General features: G+C 39.7%; 1 protein-coding gene across 2 annotated transcripts in view; it reads right to left on the bottom strand.

Annotated features, from left to right (window-relative positions):
• TBC1D30 (TBC1 domain family member 30) overlaps positions 1-15826 on the bottom strand; it is a 24258-nt gene extending 8432 nt beyond the window's left edge. For both annotated transcript variants that reach the window (XM_029084107.1, XM_029084106.1), the window contains exons 1-7: positions 15773-15826; positions 15312-15377; positions 11995-12120; positions 10701-10886; positions 7159-7327; positions 5581-5749; positions 2039-2144 (exon numbers count right to left, since the gene is read on the bottom strand). In XM_029084107.1, the coding sequence (XP_028939940.1) occupies positions 2039-2144; positions 5581-5749; positions 7159-7327; positions 10701-10886; positions 11995-12060 (696 nt within the window). In that variant the 5' untranslated portion in view covers positions 12061-12120; positions 15312-15377; positions 15773-15826. The remainder of the gene's footprint in view (positions 1-2038; positions 2145-5580; positions 5750-7158; positions 7328-10700; positions 10887-11994; positions 12121-15311; positions 15378-15772) is intronic.
• Between the last annotated feature and the right edge of the window lie 5043 nt (positions 15827-20869).

The raw sequence follows: 20869 nt of genomic DNA on the forward strand, positions 1-20869 counted from the left end.
TTCCCACAGTAGGATACTAATTAATCCTTGAACCACCTTGTTAAAAGTATTAGATGTAAATTCACCATTGTGATTTTGATTAGAAAAAAAAAATAAATTGAAACCAAAGCAGTCTAAACATTCAACTCTGGCTGACTCCTCTGAAAAAGCCTAAAGCAACTTCAGAAAAAAGGTGTCTTCAAGCAATCTGGATCCTTTCGTTAAAGCAATGGTTCATGTTTCTTTATTTTCTTCTCCAAAAGATAAAGCTGTTCAAATGCAGCACCCAGGCACATCGTGGCATTCACGTCCCCAGTGGTAGACACTTGTAAAGCCCAACTCTCTCCTCCTACAGCAAAGAGAACCTAGAGTGAACACCTCAGATGGAGAAGGCTACACTGCCAGCCCCTGCCTTTGACTTGAAGAACGCTATCTAAATTATAGTGTGGTTTCTTCAACTGAGAGGACACATATAAAACAGACACACTGCTTCTCTATGCAGAAAACTTAAGCCTGCCACATTCTCCATATTCACGGCAATGCTATCCTGCCTTAACACTCCTGTCAGTGACACAAAATACACATGTACACTATAAATACACACACACTTCGCACCAAGTGCTTGTTTTCTGCTGAAGCACGAAAAGACTTCCTAATATACTTGTAACTGCAACAGTTAAAAAACCAAAAAGACCCTTCCATCCCTCCAACCAGTAAGTTACTTATGCCTTATCTTCTGTTACACACAACGATGAAGAAAGAAATCCACACTGAGTCACTAAAGCCCACTTCAGTTTTCCCAACATTATTCTTTGTCACAAACACCACATCTTGATTTTGAGCCACACTTGAGATCAGGAACTGAAACACAATGAATATGAGAAGGCATCAGCTTGGGCCATCCTCCTCATGCATCCTCAATATCTGAACTGTCTTGTAAGTAACCTTAACATTTACTTTAAAAAGCATGTGAGTACCTCTGACCAGCTGCATTACCATTTTTGAAGCAAAACAAAGCCATACTGTTCAATTCTCTCATTCCTAGAGCTCCCTCATTAAACAAAACAAGCAATAACAAAAGCCAAAAATCTGAAAGTGATCCTTTACTTAAGAGCAGTACTTCACCAGACAAGAGAAGTGTATTATCCCAGACAGCCAAGAAGCTTTGCTTCCAATAATGGGTAATAGAAGTCCCCTGCTAACTACTGTAATAAACTCATCCAGCTTCATATACTGAGACTGACTTTGTTTTCCTTTCCCCAAGTCAGGTAAAAAATTTCAGATAAATTATGCACTCTGTATTTGCACCCATTTAACCACCATATCCCAACTCATCAAAAGCAAAGTTCCACAACTGTCGCATGAAGTCCTTACAAAACATCTAAGTAGACAATACCTCAAGGGTATCAGAAAAAAAAGTGCAAGTGCAAATTAGTACAATTACATCTGCAATACTAAAGGCCCCCTCCTTCCCCAGAACAATGTGGATCTTTGTTCTCATACAATGACGTATGCTTTAAGAATTCAGGGACTGCAATTATCTAAATGCCTTTGTTTACAGTTCATTGATGACTGTTCAAGTCTTTTTTTTTTAATCATGAAGAGTATTTTTTTTCCCTTCTCACTTGATAAAACTCTTGTCTCCCACAGTGTCTGCAGAATGAAAAAGACACAATGTAATAAATAACTGGCCAAAACACAAAAATAAGACAAAAGAACACCCTGAAAGTTATGACTACTAAAAGATTCTGCATCTTATTTGCGTAAATCCAATTGGACATTATATCACAACAAACCTTCAGCTGTCAACATACAAGCAATTTTTATCAAATGGAGCCTAGTAGTTCTCTATACTTAATGCATAAGATAAGATTTTAACTTTAACTGTAGGTCATTTATTTGTTTCATTGACTTGCTATCTCAATTTAGTCATCTGAAACTTTTATTCTTGGAAGAGTTTAGGTTTCTGCAGTATCTGAATAAAAATTTATTTTGTTAGAAGTCATCACCTAAAGCACACACAGAAAACACAAACAATAATTAAATCACAATTACTCACCTGCATGAGCTCATTGCTGTCAATCAGACTGTCCTCCAGCATCTCCTGGGTCAGCTTGCCCATGGTACTGTAAAACTCATCTGCAGTTTCACAACACTCTATTTGCCTACATCAAAATGATACGTTGGTTTTTAATTTTACTTTTACACGTGATTATACACCTCCAAACCAAAACTGAACTTTCTGTCTTCATAAAATATGATGACAGACCATAAAGTTTTCTCAAAAACAGAGCATAAAGATTTCTTGGCTGCCTCATCACTCATTCTTCACTATGCACCAAACAGCTGAATTCACTGGTTGAACTGTCTTTTTGTCAAACAGGAACATATTCGCTGGCCAGAAAACATTCTGATGGAGTACATTAAGTATAGGTGTATTTATATTTGGCACTGTGTTTGAAAGAGCTGAGCTCACAGAACACAGAATGAAGGAAAAATTCACTTATATCCTGCATATTTGTGAATGTTATTTCTAAATTAGACTGTTTTGGAAGTTTTTGTTTTGTTGATTTTTTGTTTGCTTATTTTGGTTTTTTTCTGTTTTTTTTTTTAAATCCACATTTCAATTTAAATTTCTAAAAATACATATTCATCCACTGTGTGTCAGCTAGAAGAAGAGAAATATGAGTTATATGATTTTGTAAGTTGCTGTTCTACCTACATTAGGGTCAGCAGAACTACCATCCTTTCCCATCAAGTGGAACATGTGTTTAACTTCTAGCCCCAAAAAGTGTAATGCTGGCTACATACTGCAGCCTTCCCTGTAAAATACAGCTGCTGAAACTATCAAAAAAGTACACAGCCTGTTTCCTTAAGGATTAGAAGAAGCAGCTTCCCTTGATCTTCAGTGTCTATAGGACACAACCACTGAACTACAAAAGTCCTACTGAAAACAGTTTTGCTAAAAGAATTATTAAGTAGTAAAAGAAAAAAAAAAAAAGAGGTAGAAACAATGGATACGCTGCAAGTTATCACAAACTTACTGCTTACCTTCCCTGATACCTTCAGTCTCTCGTGACCTCCACATACTGCCTTCTCTACTGCACCTATTTTCAACCTCCCCATTCCTAAAGTCTCCATCAAAACAGAAGTATGACTGAGCTGCCCATGTTTTAGGAAAAGCACTTCTCACCCCACTTTCATGTCTAGAAAGACAGTCTTGAAAAGTATGAAGCTCACAAGACTCTGATCACTGCTTCAGGCATCACTTTAAATCCCCCTCACTCTATTACTAGCAGAGAAGAGAGGAACAAAATCACAGCCCGAAAAGTATGAAGCTCACGAGACTCTGATCACTGCCCCCCACTCTATTTCTAGCAGAGAAGAGAGGAACAAAATCACAGCCTTTTCCCAGCAAAAACATAGCACCCGATCTTTTACTTCCTCATCTCATTTGATATCATTAATCACAAGCTTACTGAATTTCAATTCTTGTTCTATTTTAGTGACTCAGTGTCTTCTGGATCTCTAGTTATCCCTCCAGTATCTCTTCCTGTTAATTGCCCCCAAATCTGCCAGATCTTCTCCTACTCCCCACAAACAACAGTTACAAGGTGTGCAGTGTGATCAGCTTATTCTTTTGGACATATTCTTACAGATTTCTTCATTCTGTTCCTTTCAATTTTTATAAAACATGTTTCATTTTTGCTTTTAAGTTTTACAGTAAAATTGTCAAAGCAGTGACTTCCTTTTTTATCATGTTATGAGTTAGAACATTTTTAATTACAGCTTTTGAGTGCACAGAGACCCACTGCAATAGGACCTTTTATGTAAAGGCATGGTACAAAGTACATATAGCTTAATCCTAACATAAATTATTCATGTAAGTTTCATTCATGAACTGAACAAATAAAGCTCTTAGGGAGTTATTATTCTAATTGTTATTCTTCAGATTAAAAATTAAAGATACTAAACAAAGTCTCACACAATGCCCCTGGCCTGCAGCGCTAATTTATTCAGAAAGAAAAAAGAAATTAAACCTCCAAGGACAGAGCTGAACATAAATCCCAGTGGTTCTGTCTCAGGGAAAAAAAGGAAGGTTTGGGTTGACAAGCATCACAAGAAAAATTTGATGCAGCTGCTGTCACCAGCTGAAAAAAGTTTCCAGCTGAACTAACATCTTTTCAACCTGTCAGAGCTCACACCTCCCACTGAAGTCAGTGAAAAAACTCATTTCTCCAGGAGCACTGTACACTCTTTGGAATGCAAATATTTGCTATGACAACAGAGGAGCTCAGAAGAACTAACCATCTATTGTGTTTTGTCCTCATAGGTGAGTTTCCAAGGCCAAAAAGGACTATAATAGAGCCTTGGCTAGAATGTGCTTAAAGTAGAGAATTTCAGGAAAATTTGTTTGCAAGCCTTAACAGAACAGAACAGTGTAACACTAAATCATACTCTTAGTAACACTGAACTCTTTTCTTGGGTATAGCCAATGGGCTCAAATCCTTAAGTCTCCTTAAGTGAAAATAAGGGGATTAATATCCCCAGCCCCAGGTACGCAACTGCATTAGCTAGTTAGCCTCAAGTCATAGAATCATAGAATGGTTTGGATTGGAAGGGCCCTTAAAGATCATCTCCTTCCAACGTCCCTGCCATCAGCAGGGACACCTTCCACTAGACCAGGCTGCTCAAAGCCTCATCCAGCCTGGCCTTAAACACTTCCAGGGAGGGGGCATCCACAACTTCCGTGGGCAACCTGTTCCAGTGTCTGACCACCCTCACAGTGAAGAACTTCTTCCTAATATCTAATCTAAACCTCCCCTCTTTCAGTTTAAACCCATTTCCCCTTGTCTTGTCATTAGTTGCCCTTATGAAAAGTCCCTCCCCAGCTTTCTTGTAGGCCCCCTTCAGGTATTGGAAGGCCGCTATAAGATCTCCCCGGAGCCTTCTCTTCTCCAGGCTGAACAGCCCCAACTCTCTCAGCCTGTCTTCATAGGAGAGGTGCTCCAGCCCTCGGATCATCCTGGTGGCCCTCCTCTGGACTCGTTCTAACTGGTCCATGTCCTTCTTGTGTTGGGGGCTCCAGAACTGGACGCAGTACTCCAGGTGGGGCCTTACAAGAGCGGAGTAGAGGGGCAGAATCACCTCCCTCCACCTGCTGGACACGCTTCTCTTGATGCAGCCCAGGATACGGTTATTGGCCTTCTGGGCTGCAAGCGCACATTGTCTGCTCGTGTTCAGCTTCTAAGTCCCTCTGCATGTCTTCCCACCTCAGCTCCTTCAGAGGTCTATGCTCTGGAAACTCTAACCAACCTTTTAGCATAGCACAAAGACTTTCTACACAGACAATGCAAACAACTGGAGAGGAGACATTTCCTGCAGCAAGCATCAAGTCGTTATCACGCCCATTCTGACATGATGTCAGAAGCACATGTTTTTGGGGAATCCATAGAGGCACTTTGTGCAGCTTTTTCAATGCAGAATCACTCTCCGGAAAGATCACATCTTGTTTAGTATGGAGAACACACTCTTCGGAACACTGTAAGTTACATGCATTGCTCATACTGAAAATCAAATCAGATTAAAATGACCACTTACTCTCCTAACTTTGCCCAGATAGCCAAAGCTACTCTCAGTATAATTTCGGAGCCTTCAAAGAATACTGAATCCCAGATCTTCAGAACCGTATGGTTAGGCAGGCAAGTGGCAAAGAGGGTCAGAAACCACTGCATTGTGAAGACATTTGTAAGTGGGGGTTCATAGCCTCCTGAAATTAAAAAAAAAAAAAAAAAAAGCTTAAAGTAATAGTAATCTACTATTATTTTTCCAAGGAGTTTAAACTGCATCCTGAAATCCACCAGACATTCTAGTACCTTTGTTATTGCTCAGAACTTACTTAGCCTGCAGCTGTCCAAAGATAAGCTGAGAAAAAGAGTGATGGAAAAATGACATACTTAGTTATTTTTCATTCTACTGCACTGCAAAAAAACTCTTAAGCAGCAGCATTGGTTTTGGACTGGAAACTTTGGAAAACACCACCACACTTATTGCTTTTCCTTCCCCAAAGCTGTATGAGCTAAAAGCTTTCCTTAAAAAAAAAAAGTACTGCATTTCTGCAGAAACTGATGGCATAAGAAGCCTTTATCTACATGAAGGTGAAGGTGACTGTCTCTGTAAAGTCTTATCTATTGTTTTAAAATCCTGATATACTGCCAGCTTAGCAGAAGAAACTGTAACACATTCGATTTTCTTTTTGCTTTTTAAGTTTCAACCAAGATTTAGTATTTCGTCCTGAAACTCTGAAGTTTTACTTTCTTGTTATGCTCAGAGAACACTTTGTGCATCCTAGTATCAACTGATATACTGAAGGCCATGACCAAAGAGGCTGCCGCCTGTGAAAATGTTTTCAAACAGCAAATAGTTCCTCGATACCCTTTCTTTGTTTTTATACAGTCACAGTTTATTTATGTGTAACATGGTAGCAGATCGTTTCTAAGATGGAACTCAGGGTGCATTTAGCTTTCAAACTGAAAAAAAAACCCCAACCAACCAATAACAAAAACCCCACCGTCCCCAAAACACTCCCAAATAAAAGAACTCTATTTTGTTTAAATAAATAAGAAGTCTGGAGTGAATGCTACACCAGGGGAAAAAAAATTAAAAAAAAAACCTAAAAATCACAGTGCAAAGCCAGTTTTCAGGTAGCAACCCAAGAAGTACTTCTGAGTTTTGCACCTGCATATTGCTAAGCATGAAATACTAACAGGCATCACTGGCTCTCACATGGTAACTCTTCCCAGAACAGCCATGTAAGTGAGCAACTAGAAGCAGCAATGGTAGGACAGGTATCTCGAGCCAAGGCAAGAAATGACCTTGTACTAAGCTAAGCTGTGTGTTAGTGTTGTCACTCCACACATTTTATGTCCTTGCCAACATGATTCTTTTTGTAGTTAAAGGTGTGACCAAATTATTTCCCCTTTATTTTTTCCTGAGAGAGCCACCTATTTGTACCTAAGGGTATTAATAACAGAAACTGTCATCTTTCACTTTAACAATTTAAAATATATATTCTAAGCAATAAACTCAAGTAAACACCTGAAAGACTGTATTTTTTGGCCAGTGCTCAGACAAAACAATAGCAAAAAGGAATTAAATAGCATTTTCTGTTGAACTTACCTCCACTTTCTCTGTTAGCAGCTCTTTGCAGGGTGTCTAAGTGTTGGGACAGTTCAGGAAGCTTCATTCGTAAAAGATCTCGGAAAACAGCCATATCCACAGAGAGAGCACGGAGATTATTGACAAAATAGCTATCAGGAAGCACCTTATCAATCAGGTAAATCATGATCTGTGGGGAAAATGAACTACAATCACGTACAAAGAACTTACAAAGTCAGTTATTTTCTAGGAATACCAGGAAAAAATAGAGAATTTTAAAGCTCTCTGTTCACTAAAGAATGACTTGGAGTCAGTGGCAACATATGCCTCTGGTGTGTCTATTTATATGGGGAGAAAACATTACCACTTTAAGTATCCATGGGTACTCTAGGTACCCATAAGCAATCAAAGTGCAAAGGCCTCTTGAAGCTGTCCAGAATTTGTGAACCACCAACAACCAAAATCAATGTCACAGCAGGCCATGCACAAATTGGAAGCATTACTGAAACCAAAGGCAACTTTTGGCACTTCTGATGCTGTATGTGTGTATGAGATTCTCCACACTACTGGAAAGTTCCCCTACCCCTTCTCCGGTTGTTAACTGCTAACAAACAGAGGGTGGATCTTCCAAATCATTTTTTTTCCCCTCTCCAAAATGGAAGATGCTGTTCTGTAAAAAACCATATTTTACTGTGATGCGTTACCATGTGCTGCACTTCAACTTGTCACTTTACAGGGTGCTAAATTAAGCAGCACGAGACGTTTTAAGCAGACATCTGTTTCAAGTGCGACAGCCCAACCACATGGTTATGTATTAACTGGATACTGTCAAACTTTTGAGAATGAACAAATGCAACAGAGAAATACGCAGAAGTTGATGTATATCATCAGCCCAACAGGAGATGCTGGCCTTCACTTCAGGATCTTTTGCAGTCTCTATGGCCACTCTACAAACCATACCCAGAGAGCCTGTATGCAGTCATCCCATCTTTTTAAACTCTCCATTACTCCTTTGTTAAAACTGCAAACAAGCATCCTTATCATTTGTTTCATACAGCCTCTACTGCTTGAGAGGAGCATGGCACCTTCACACACAGGAGACAATCCTCCTTCCAATCCCTTTCTTTTTACAAGAAGTCCACAAAAATAGCCTGGCAGACACTGGACTTCCAAGACCACCACCCTACATGGACTTACTGCTTCCTTTTCTCTCACAGCTGCTTGTGACCGTCACTGCAAGGTTTTTTTTGGGCAGTAACAGTCTTCTGTTCCATGTTTTAAATCATGTAGATCAGTAGTTGATACAGGCAAATCAATAGCTTTTACATGTTTTTGATGTGTTTTTTAAATTATTTTGTTGTTTTAAGGATTTAAAGGAAATAGGTGATCCAAACATGGTACACAAGTAAGCTGGAGTCCCATATTTTGCCAGATGCATTCCCTAGCCTTTGCTGAATACTGGGACACTTCATTGTCTTTTAAAAATATGTTTTGTTTTGTTCAGAAATATTTCAACCAATGGAAGAATAATTTAATATAAAAGCCATAAATCTCCACCTTAAAGGAACCATTTTATAAAGGTTTTTTTGCCCTTCCCACTGTGTGGCAGATAAATCAAGAAAACTCAGATACATGAGAGCACAGGAAACAACAGAAATATTTTTGCAACACTGAAGTCCATTCTATTTCACTGGCATGTGTGCTGTTTTGAGAATGTTTTTTTAAAAAGCAGCTTCACACATTTACCAGTTTGCTATAGATACTTTCTTAATGACATCTCTCTCTACACATTTCTTTTTATTATTTGGCACAATAATGTACAGGAAAAAATGTTTTTTCGGTTTCAGTACCTATGAGACTTTTATGCATATTTTGATAGCTTCTATAGAGGCAAGCTGTTATTTCCTTGCTTACCATAATTCCAGTAGGCTAACTTTGAGGAGTCTTAAGAGATTTAACTTAAATGCTTACCTTAACTAGTGAAGACTCGAGCATCCCTGGCTGAGTATTCACTGAAGCTACCATGTTGGCCCTTGTCCTGTTAAAGCCCCGTGATGTCAGTAGTACCAGCTGTTTCCCAGACACAGAGCTTTTGTTTATAATGCCCTTCCCAAAAAGGGGACTTGACTGGTAAGCCCCGAGAATCCCCTTGCTCCCTTAACTCCTAGACTCTCCAATAACCCAAACATAGGTTCCCCATCGCTCCAATCCTGAGGGCAGCTTTACAGGAAACACCTCTGCAGCTGTTCCAAAGTCACTCATCGCTTGCTGTAGACAGCACAGTGACTACAACAACAGAACAGCCACATGCTAACCCCAATTCCTCCCTGACCCTCATTCTTCTTTTTTTCCCCCCTCCCTCCTCCTTGCCTTTTCTCCTCTCTCTTCTGGGGGAAATTCCAATCCTGCAAAGACCACAAACTAAGCTTGGAAAGAAATTACTTTATTTTTCCATTCTCATTTTTGACAGGTAAGTCCCATTTTGGTGCTAAAAGCCCTCAGTGCTTTCCCTCCCCAGGGCAGTCTGATACAGTAAAAGACAATCCAGCAATTTAAGAATGCACACAGTTCTTAGAATCAATTTGGACTTCATAAATCTTGGGCAATCATGTTTCCTGCATGATCACAATGTGTTTTAGGAGCTTCTGGACAGTGTAAGTTCACAATAAAATGTGACAAATTATAGTTGAAAATAGTGAGGAAATTTTTATCAAGAATTACTGAAAGGAAGTTTTACCCTCTGATATAAAGTAGGTATTTTACTTCCTATTACAGACAGCTCTCAAGAATGAAGCATTAAATACCCGCTAGCTGAATGCCACTACCAAAAGCTTCATATTGTAGGAGTTCTGAGTAAATCGAAATATTTACCGTATTTAAATCATTGTCTAAGGCAAAACAAACAGCTCAGAACCTCAAAAGCCACAGTCATCTTTTACTAATTTGACCCAAACTCACACACGAGCAAGTTTAATTAAGGAAATCTGCATGTGATCTTGGCAAACCTTAACTCATGTCCTGTAGTAAACTGTATTTCCACTTTCTGACATATTATAAATTTAATGAAGCTTTCTTTTAATCAGAATAGGTCTAAAAATAAAATAATTTATAATGAATGTCACCCAGAAAGTAGCTTCAAAGTTATTTCACTTTAAATATTTATTTTGTGTTTTCCTAGAATTTGCTTTAAAGTGCAGCAGGTTTATCAGCTCCTTGCACGCTACCGCCACACGAGGCTGACAATGGAATCCAAAGGTTTCAGCTACCCGTGGCGTTTGGAGGCAGATATGGGATTACAGGGTAAACTATTCCAGAGTAGCTGTGTTCTGATTTATTATGGCCAAGCCCTCATTTGTTTCTGTTTTAAAAAAATGTTAACAGTGATAACATTCAAACTGTTCATTTTACCTCAGACATGCTAACAAACAATCTGCAGACACAAATCGGTTGACTCCTTTGAGTCCTGCTGTTCTAGGCTGTCTACCAAATTCACACACTGGTTTATTCTAAAGTTCAATAACTAAAGGCAATCTTCAACACTGAAAAAAGAAAATTTTACTCACTTTCAGGGCATCCCCTTCACTGCCCTCCATTACTTCCAGAATAAGCGCAGCTAGGATGTTAAATCCTTGACAATAGCCAACAGATTTATTCCACCTGGCATAAGCCAGCAAAACGCGTTTTAGTACCACTCGATCTTGCTCTGCCTCCTGGCCACAGTAAGAACTGCAACCAGTCCGGTGAAGGTCCTTAAAGTAAAAAAAAAAATTAAAAAAAGACAGAAAAGACGTGCGTTTTCCTTCCCCCTTCAGTTCTCCTGCCTGTCCCGCTTCTCCTTCCACCTCCACCCACCCAACTCCTGAGGTTGATGACAATGTTTCCTTTTCAATCTGTAAACCTTTAGTTTACTGAAGAGAAACAGATCCAGCAAGCTCTTAAGTAAACAAGTTGCCTAAAAAGCTGTTCATATGAAGCTGTCACAGACCATATTAAGAGGTACCTACGTTTCAAAGAGGCAAGACATAACCGCTGCTTAATTGAACAAAAAAGAGCAACTGTTTCATCGAAGTATAAAAGAACTGCTAAGCAACTAAGTTTTCAAAACATTAAAAAAAACCTCCAGAAAGTGTTCTTGAGATTTAAGTGATCTATAAGTGAAAGGCAAAACATGAAAGACTAAAAATTGTAGTACATGACAATAGTAATAATCAGGAACACAAAGTATTTTGCTCCATGCATTCTAACTAAGGTGACTATAGAACACAACCTCTCCTAAATAGAGTAATAAACAGGTAAGTAGACTAATATTTAAGTTACCACAGCAATACAAATCTGTTAAGCTCTTCCCTAAAACTGCCCACTGCTTTAACAATTAAACATTAATCAGTTGAGAAATATACATAGGCAAAGGTGTTTCATTAGTGTAAAATAACTGAAGAATGCTTAATTATAAAACATACTTTTAAATCCCAGCAAACATTTGTGTTTGTTTATAGAGAACAGGAAAAAACCCACTTATGATCCTTTGCCTCCCTTAAACTCCAGTATTTCTTTTAAAATAAAAAGTAGAAACTGAGGGGGGAGAAAAAAAAAATTAAGTAATAGCAACTTTTTTTTTTCCCAGCTAACACTAAGCAGACGAGTGCAGAGGGACCAGGGATGCTGAAGAAATAATTTTGGTGGTACAAAGGGAACTAAGGTGTAATTGTTGCCAAAGCAGTTGGAGAGAATAAAACAAATCCAAATTCCATCTACTTTAAATAAATAAATAAATAGATAGATAGATAGATAAATAGATAAATAAGATACAAACTTTTCATTAAAAAATTAAAATAAAATAACAAATTAGCTGGCTACCTTTACTATTTGGATGCCCATAGAGTCATCATCAGGATTACTTCTTTCATTGAAAGTGAAACGCATGGTTTTATCCCAGTCGATGGCAATACTGTGCAAGTACTGATCAGCTAGGGTCAGCCAGACCTAGAAATACATAAAGCAAGTCAATTGCTTCCCAGATAAAATATTAACAGTTTTAATATATACTGTTACATGAACCTCGTCAGTTTCATCCATATGTGATCTGCTGTTAGACTCGAAATACGCAGAAGAGGACTATATCTAAAACAATTTTTGCACAATTAAAGTAATACCTTGCTCCCTGAAACAGGAAGGAAGGAAAGAGTTAGCATTAAGTGTCCTGATCTGTGAACTGCTTACAAAGATCCAAATCCATTGTCAGAAACTGAATCCACAGGTGCCCTCCAAGATGCAATCCCACCCTCCTGCAAGGACCCTTCTGGTCAGTTCAGCCCTTCTAACCTCGTAATCAGCAAGAAGTTTTATAGAAAGGTAACACTGCTGCAGGCTTTCCTCAAATTCAACCATGGATCTATCTCCTGGAAACCACCCAATGAAATCTAGTGGTTATCAGAGGTCTCTTCAGATGAACTTCACAACAAAGACAGCACCTAGTATTAACCATTTGGGATTGATCTGGAAGTATCACATGAATCAGAGAAACTTACTTTTACAGGAGGGCTTCCTAAACTATTGGTGCTACAGGGAGTTCTGAAAACAAACATTTTTACTGTTTTAAAGCCTAGTAATTACCAGGACAGACTCATGCATGTGTGACAAAGGCTGGACCTTTATTCAACATTTGAAAAGTTCCTGAACCATGAAAGACACATGACAGATCACACAACAAGAACAAGTAACAGTAAAGGAACTTCCTATTCAGGAAATTGAAAGAAATCACGAAAGCAAATTGGTCAAGTTTTATATCAGCCATCAACTCACTCAAGTGAGAAAAGCAATTCAGACACTTCCCACAGATTTAAACAGACAGTTGCATGATGAAGGAATTTATAGACAGCTCCCAGAACCTCCTATTCTCTGCCTTTAAATGTCTCTTCCCACTCTTCTGCAAAGTCACCCCTGCGGAGGAATGCTGCTGTTCTGCCTCCCAGCAGCCTTTGGCACTGCTGATACCCCACCAAAAAAACATCAGTTTTGGCTGTATTCTTTATCTCTGCCAGCCTCAGAAAACAAATGTCACATGCCACAGCAACAATGCAGATATCACACTGCTCCTTCTGCTGTCAGCAAAGGAGGCAATTAGCATGCTGCCAACACAAAATGCTTCCTTTATTTTGGTTATCAAACTTAAAATCACTGGGAAACAAGGGAATGGCAGTGAAAAGACCACATCCCTTTTCTTAACGCTCCTTCTTTGGTTAGCATCACATGGTCACATGTGAGCAAACACAGAGATGGGCAGAATGAGAAGGAAAATGTGACAGAGATCCAAGTTACATGATGAGGCAGAGCATAACCCCAGCAAGTCTGCTGATAACACAAAACTGGGAGGAGAGGCTGATAAGCCCAAGGGCACCTTAACAGGCTGGAAGAATGGGCTGACAAGAACCTCACAAATTCAACAAGAAGTGCAAAGACCTTCACTCGGGGAGGGACAACCCCAGGCACCTGTATACGCTGGGGACTGCCCAGCTGGAAATCATCTTTGCTTAGAGAGAGATGAGGGTCCTGGTGGATGCCAAGTTGACCACGAGGCAGCAATCTGCCCTTGCAGCAAAGAAGGCCAAAGGCCTCCCGGGCTGCCCCAGCCAGAACGTTGCCAGCAGGTTGAAGGAGGTGATCCTTCCCCTCTGCTCAGCACTGGTGAGACACAGCTGGAGTGCTGGGTCCAGTCCTGTGCTCCCCAGTACAAGGGAGATACAGAGCTACTGAAGAGAGTCCAGCAAGTGACCACTAAGAGGATTAAGGGACTGGAGCATCTCTCCTATGAGGAAAGGCTGAGAGAGCTGGGACCATTCAGCCTGGAGAAGAGAAGGCTCATGGGGACCTTGTCAATTTATAGAAATACCTAAAGGGAGTGTACAAAGAGGACAGAGCCAAGCTCTTCTCAATGGACCAGAGACAATGGGCGCAATCTGAAATACAGGAGGTTCCGTTCAAACATCAGGAAACATTTTTTTACTGTGAAGGTGACAGAGCACTGACACAGATTGCCAGAGAGGTTGTGGAATCTCCTTTCTTGGAGATATTCAAAAGCCATCTGGGCACAGTCCTGGGCAACCAGCTTGGGCAGGGGGGTTGGACAAGATGATCTCCAGAGGTCCCTTGCAACCTCAACCACTCTGTGATTCTGTGACCTCTGGTACTCATGTACCATAGAAAAGAGTCTGAGAGACCTGGAGTGTGGAAAAAGAATATTTCTGGAAAGAAAAAAGGCTGTTAGATAGATATAATAATTCACTGAAGTTGTATATTAAAAATAAAATCATAGTGCTGTAAGGAAAATGATGCCACTATAAGTCTTCGGTTTTCTTCCCCTCTGATAAAGTGGAACAGTTCAGTTTGGAAATACAGGGGAAAAAAAAAACAAAACAAAAGAACAGGAAAAGAAAATTAATCCGATGCTTCAAAAATATATGGAACTACAGATATTTTACAAAGCTTTGAAAATATTATTTTTATTAAAATTGCATTTTTAAAGTTGAGACTGTGTAACTCAGTTTTATAGAAAAGATGAAGAGACAGGCCTTTTTTTAGGCACTGAAACTTTAAACATTGTTGAAGAAAGCAATAAAGTTTAGCAAAATCCCACTAGACCCTTTCCTAAAACAGTCACTCAGTGCAATTTCCCATTAATGGAGCACTCTACCATTCTACATCACCCCTGCTTCTGAACTTCCCTAATTTAGGCAATCTGCCTTTTCCCCATCAAATGTTTCCATGAGCATTCTTGTCAGCACTAGCATGTATCAACTTCACCTTCCTAAGTATGACAGCCTGCACTGGAGATTTGCTCTCCTTTCAGCTGATCTTTGGCTGTGGGGGCACCTTCACCAATGCAATTCCCTGAGGCTGACAGAATGAAGCAATAACATCTGCACCAGAGTAAGTTACCTAAATCTCAAGCAGAAAGAGCTCGAATATTGCAAACACCATCTTTACCTGTCTCCTCAGTCTCTCCAGCTGCCCTGGGAGGTTATCACAGAAGAATGTAAACTAGGAAAAATTCCCAGTACAACTTAAGCGTAAAACTTCCAAATATTTATTAAAAAACATGGATAATATAGACCTAATTCACCTCTCCTGAGAAACCCACAGGCAATATGTCCCACAAAGTATACAGGTCTACATACCTTTCTCCGCCATTCTTTCGGTATGCCTGTCGGCAATCTGGCCACTGCTTTGAGCGCATCATGCCACTAAAAGCAAAAGCATCCAAAAATGTATAAAATCCACCGTTAGTTTAAGGCAACAGTACAGCAACATTTACAGCTCTGCAGACATGCACATTCATTTTGTTTTACTGCACATATTTCAGAGCTTAACTACTTAATCCACTTGCAGGGAAAATATAGATTAATTACTTAATGATATAACAAAAATATAATATTCTAGGACACAAGGACTTATGAGATATCTGAGTAAACAATGAAAGTCTATTGCATTTTCCAAACACTAATGGAACAGCTTTTGATGCAATTGCAAATAATATGCTGACATTATAATGACAGACGCACTTTTGAAGTAGGGCAAGTACTCTGACTGAAAAGAACCCTGTCCTTTATAAACTCAAGAGAAAAATAAATCAAATTACCTGCTGAAAACCATTTTGACCTAAAGATGGTTCAAGAGTGAATTTCAATTTTGTATCAACCCCTAGAAACAAAAATGAGAAAAATAATCATGGTCACTATTTTCATTTAGCTCAGAAGGAAAAAACAAAAAACACCCAAACCCATAATTGAAATAAGAACACAAGATTTCAGCTACATGTTTCAACAACTACATTTGAACCTGTTTCTGCAAATTCTTGTCTTCACAGTGGCTACAAGGCACGTGTTAAGTGCACAGCAAAACTGTTTTTAAAATGCAGTAATATCCTCTTTACTCTAATGATGTAGCTCAGCACAACTCATTTAACTAAAAATCATGCAGTTCATTATTCCAGAAACTATATTTGTATAGTGAAAACTATCATATGTATCCACAGGAAAAAATATATAGAGACACAAACAGTTTCTTTCCACCTATTTCTACTTGACGTTAAATCACACAAAACTCATTTCTAAGTTTGAGGTGCTAAAATTATTTTTTGTAATTTCTCAGCATATACAGCACATTTGGTCAGTAGTCTCATTTAAGCTTTGATTTTATTTTGCCCATATAGGCAAATGTATTTTAATTGTTATGAAGCATGCCTGCTAATAGTCTATAAAATAGAGTATTATATAAAACACTAGGATGTCAAGTTTGGCCCGCTGGATCCTGCTTGTGGCACCGGGGCATGCCGTAACTGGAAGCACAGGAATGCTTTTAATTGGCTTTATACCCCACACGTGCATGTGCCGCTCCCTGCCGCTGCGGAAGCCGCTGTCCAGAGCTCAGGTGCTGAACACCGCGACACTGCGACACGGCGCGTCCCCTCCCTCCCTCCAGGCCTCTGGCACAAAGGATAAAGCCTCTCTTCATTTTTCCTCCGGAATTTAATACGATGTATTGCTCCGTATTTAGTATCACATGATGAATAGCTTCTTGTCTTTCTCGAATATCAAGCCAAACATTTTAAATACATATTTTAGTAGCCGTACTAAAAAACCCGTCAGATTTTAATCCTGCAAGGTTTTAAGTATATAAAATCCATGCTAATCAACTCACCAGTAACACTCAGTTCTTTGGAGGACTAAGCCTGTGACTCTGACAGAACCCCAAACTGTAGTGGCATTTGCTAGATACTGAATATAAAACGCCTTTCATCATTTGCATACAGATAAGTAAATTAAAAACCTTACTGCGTGATATTTAAAGACAGAGCCTTCTCCTTCAAGTCTTCCCCCCATCCCTCCCCTTCTTGGTGAGGGGAAAGGGAAAAGAAAGAAAGAAAATTCACACAAAAGCCAGTATTGTTGTCAATTTTAGCATTTTAGAATTGCATCAGTGAGACCTGGGGATTGGTGCTTCAAATTTGAAAGACGTACTTGTCAGATTTAGAAAAATAAAAGTTTCAAACCATAATAGAAATGTCTTGAAAAACATTAAAAGGTTTAACAGTTATTCCTGGAAGTAACTGTTTATTAGCATTCTTCCCCATAACTCCATGGCATTCAGCAGGGATTCCTAATAGATGAATCTTTTCACAATGATTCAGAGCACTGTAACAATGCCAGTAACCTACTAAGATGAAATTGTATCGCATTTGCTGTAAATGCAGAAAAAGGGAGTCTTGTTCCCAAGCAATCTAGAGGTAAGTACCGGAAAACCCTAAGACATACAAAAAGATATCATGGCCAAGATCTCCTTGGTACATCTAAGGTAACAGATGTTGACATGTTATCAAACACTGCCTTGTAACAAAGGAGCAATAGCCTTCCAAAATAATCACGTATGCATTTCCAACTCAGCAGACAAATATTAAATCACTTGACAGTTTTCTAAGACTTAGGAGATCCCAGTAACAACTTCACTCTTTGTTCTTATAAATTTCATAAGAAAGATGCAAGCAGAGACAGCCAAATCTGCAAAAGATCAAGGACAATAGGATACAACCTCAGAATAACAGAAAACCATTTACATGAACATTGTGACTACGAAGCTCACAAAGGGGCCCAGATAGCTGCCTCTCTTGATTAAACAAGACTGAGAAGAGACCCTTGAATCTCCATTCAAAGTTTATTAAATCAGACAATTAAGACAGGTGTGAAAAATACTAGAAATGAGAATAACTTAATGTGGTAACACCAGACTACATGGCACTCTCTCTTCAGTATGGCAAGGAACCTCCTGGTCAGGCCATACACTGGTGGAAGCCATGGAGTCTGTGTCCTCTTATTTGTTACCAGTTAGAAACATTCTCAAAATCAAATTATGTGATGGTTTTGTGACAGGGGAGGGACAAATTCATGGGGAGTGAGACACAGACAATACAGGAATGGTTCCTCATTCCTATCCATTTTCAAGAATTTACCTTTCCTAAAACCAAAAATTTACAACCTTGTTCAATAAAAATACAGCAAGTAAGCAAGTAAAAAGAAGCTACAACACGAACAGTACAGACAGAGCAAGGAAGGCTATACCCACCCAGGAGCTCGCCAGGGCAGGAAGGCAACCAGCAAGCTGGGAGCAGCACTTCATTGCCTGTTACTTTCTGGCACAAGGACCATCTTGCTATGCGCAGTTTCTGCACTCTTCACTGAATTTGTCCTTGGACTTAAGAGCTTCAAGGAAATCAATGTCTATCCCTCTATTCCAACCTCTCTGGGTTTCCCAAGCCTTCCTACCTCCACCATTCCCATTTTCCTAGCAAACCTTCCACCCCTGCATATACTACTTTCCTCCCCCCTCCCCAGTCCTGTCATTCTCATCCCGCCAGCTTTTGCCTGAAGCACCACCAGCCTTTCCCCAGGGCCTCCTTCCACATACCACCTTTTCTCCCTTAAACATCCATCGTCTGCTACATCTTACCAGCAACTCCCTTTAAGTCTACATTCAGTTGCTTTCTCCCCACAAACTAACTTAGATTCCCCAAAACCTTTTCCCCCCTCTCAGAACCCCACACTTATTCAACCCTACCACAGACCTTCTGCACCCATTTTCACTGCATTTTCCACGTTTTGCCAATCCTCCACCTCTGGGCCACATCCCTCTCCATCACGTCAACACGTGCTCTTTGCAGAAAACACCCCCTGGGGCCTTAAGGGAACTTTTCTTCCCAGCTCCTCTGCACGGACAGCCCAGCAGAGATGTGCCATATAAACAGCAACTGTTCCTCCTCTCGGGGGCTGCAAGCGCTGTCAGTACAGCTCAGCCCTTTCACATCAAGCCAGCCAGGCTACGGTGTCATTTGACATATTAAGTATCACCTCCCGTTCATACACTTTCAACTGATGCTTGAGACTTTAAAAACACATTAACTCATGTAAACAGAAATGTGTTGGGAACACGTATGAATTATCAGCTCCACAAATAAAAACACAAAGGTACAAATGTTTGGCACCAGTCAAATTTCTGAAGGAGAGGGGAATGTCAATATAAGGCTTGTTCAATGTCCTTCTAACCAGGTCACAACAAAACACTGCGGAAAACCTATTTTAAAAAAAAAAGAAAAAAAAAAAAAAGAAAAAACCCCACAAAACCCAGTCCTGTTAATTTTTCCATGTAAAATATACAACAGCTCCTGACAACAAAAGGCTGTAAGAGGGAAGATTATACCCCTAGGATTCCCAAACCCTAGCAGTCTCACACTGCATCACCAAAATGTAGCACAGGACCACATAATGAGCCACAAGAGGGAAGAAAAATGTTGTGGTAAGCCAAGTACCTGGGTGAAGGAATCAAATCCCCACTCCTCAGCAACATTAAACAAAAAGATGGGTCAAATTCCGGGAATTTTTCCAAAATACTAAACCAGAAAAAGTGTAGGAAGATGATCTGTTCTGATGCACGTATGTGAGCCATTGCTGCAAACCACAAAGCACGTTCACTGCAGATTCCTGGCTGTACTTAAAAGCGGCTGTTGAAACCTCTCCCATGGAAAGCAAATAAATATTTTATCGAAAACAAACGAGGAAAAAGGCCTAAAGCAGCTTCATGTGCAGTAGGAGTCCAAACTTGGGGAAAAAAATGGCAACATAAACTACCACCTTATTGTTGCTTGTTGTTTCAGGAAGATTCTTAGTCTTGCCCTGTAATTTATCTCTAAATGTAGGTTTTCATCTGCAAAATGAGAAATGAAAGTAACATTCTGAGTAACCCTGCATGAAATCACCTTTGACAGGAGCCAGAGCTCACTGGGATGTATCAAAGCACATCTAAAATCTGCAGTCTACAGAAACGTCTTAATACAAACCAACAGCTGATACAGATACTAAGGAAATCTGAAGGAAGCTTATTCTGCTTATTTTTAAGGGCTCATTGGGTGCCTCCAATCACTCTATGAAAGCGTGCATCCTGAATAATGTCATTGCATTTACTTACATATGAACAATATGGAAATCCCAACCCAGTGGGATTTCCTAGCTTTAAGATTATGGCATTTGTGGTTACACCTCCAATCATCTCCCCCGATCTTTGTGGGAGTGTAAGTAAAAGAACGTCATTATCCAGATAACAGTTACCTGGGATATTAGAAGACTAATGGAGGAGCATGGGTCTGTGAGGATTATAAATCAGGAAGTCTTTGACAACAACCACCCCATCAACCTATACCAGAATATATCTGAGACCTTACTAATAACAGCACCTGAAACTCATCTCAAACACAGAAGCAGTCGGCATTGTGTGCTCGCTGCATGTACAAAGGGAAACCAAATCTTACGTATTTCTGTGCACTACTCTACGTTCCAGCAGACCTCAGGCTTGCGTGTTTTGTAAATGCCTAGGATTAGGCAACAGATCAACAACATTTTAGCTACAAGTGACAGCTCTAACATTGTAAATTGAATTTAAGTTTCTAGTACTGCATAAAAAATAAATGATGCAAAATTTTGATGGCAGGCAACTATAATCTAGCATTCAGTAACGATCACCCCTCAGTGCTGGTGCTGAGAGCCCACCTCCCTGGAGCAAACACACGTTGCTGACTGACTGCCTTGTCCTTAGAAGATTTTGGTACTGAAGCAGGATCCAGAAAAAATACCGGCCGAGCGAGCGATGCCTTCCCCTCAGGCAAGGCACGGCCGGGAATTCAGACAACACC

This window comes from Antrostomus carolinensis, unplaced genomic scaffold, assembly GCF_000700745.2.
Source record: "Antrostomus carolinensis isolate BGI_N321 unplaced genomic scaffold, ASM70074v2 scaffold533, whole genome shotgun sequence".
Classification (NCBI taxonomy): Eukaryota; Metazoa; Chordata; class Aves; order Caprimulgiformes; family Caprimulgidae; genus Antrostomus; species Antrostomus carolinensis.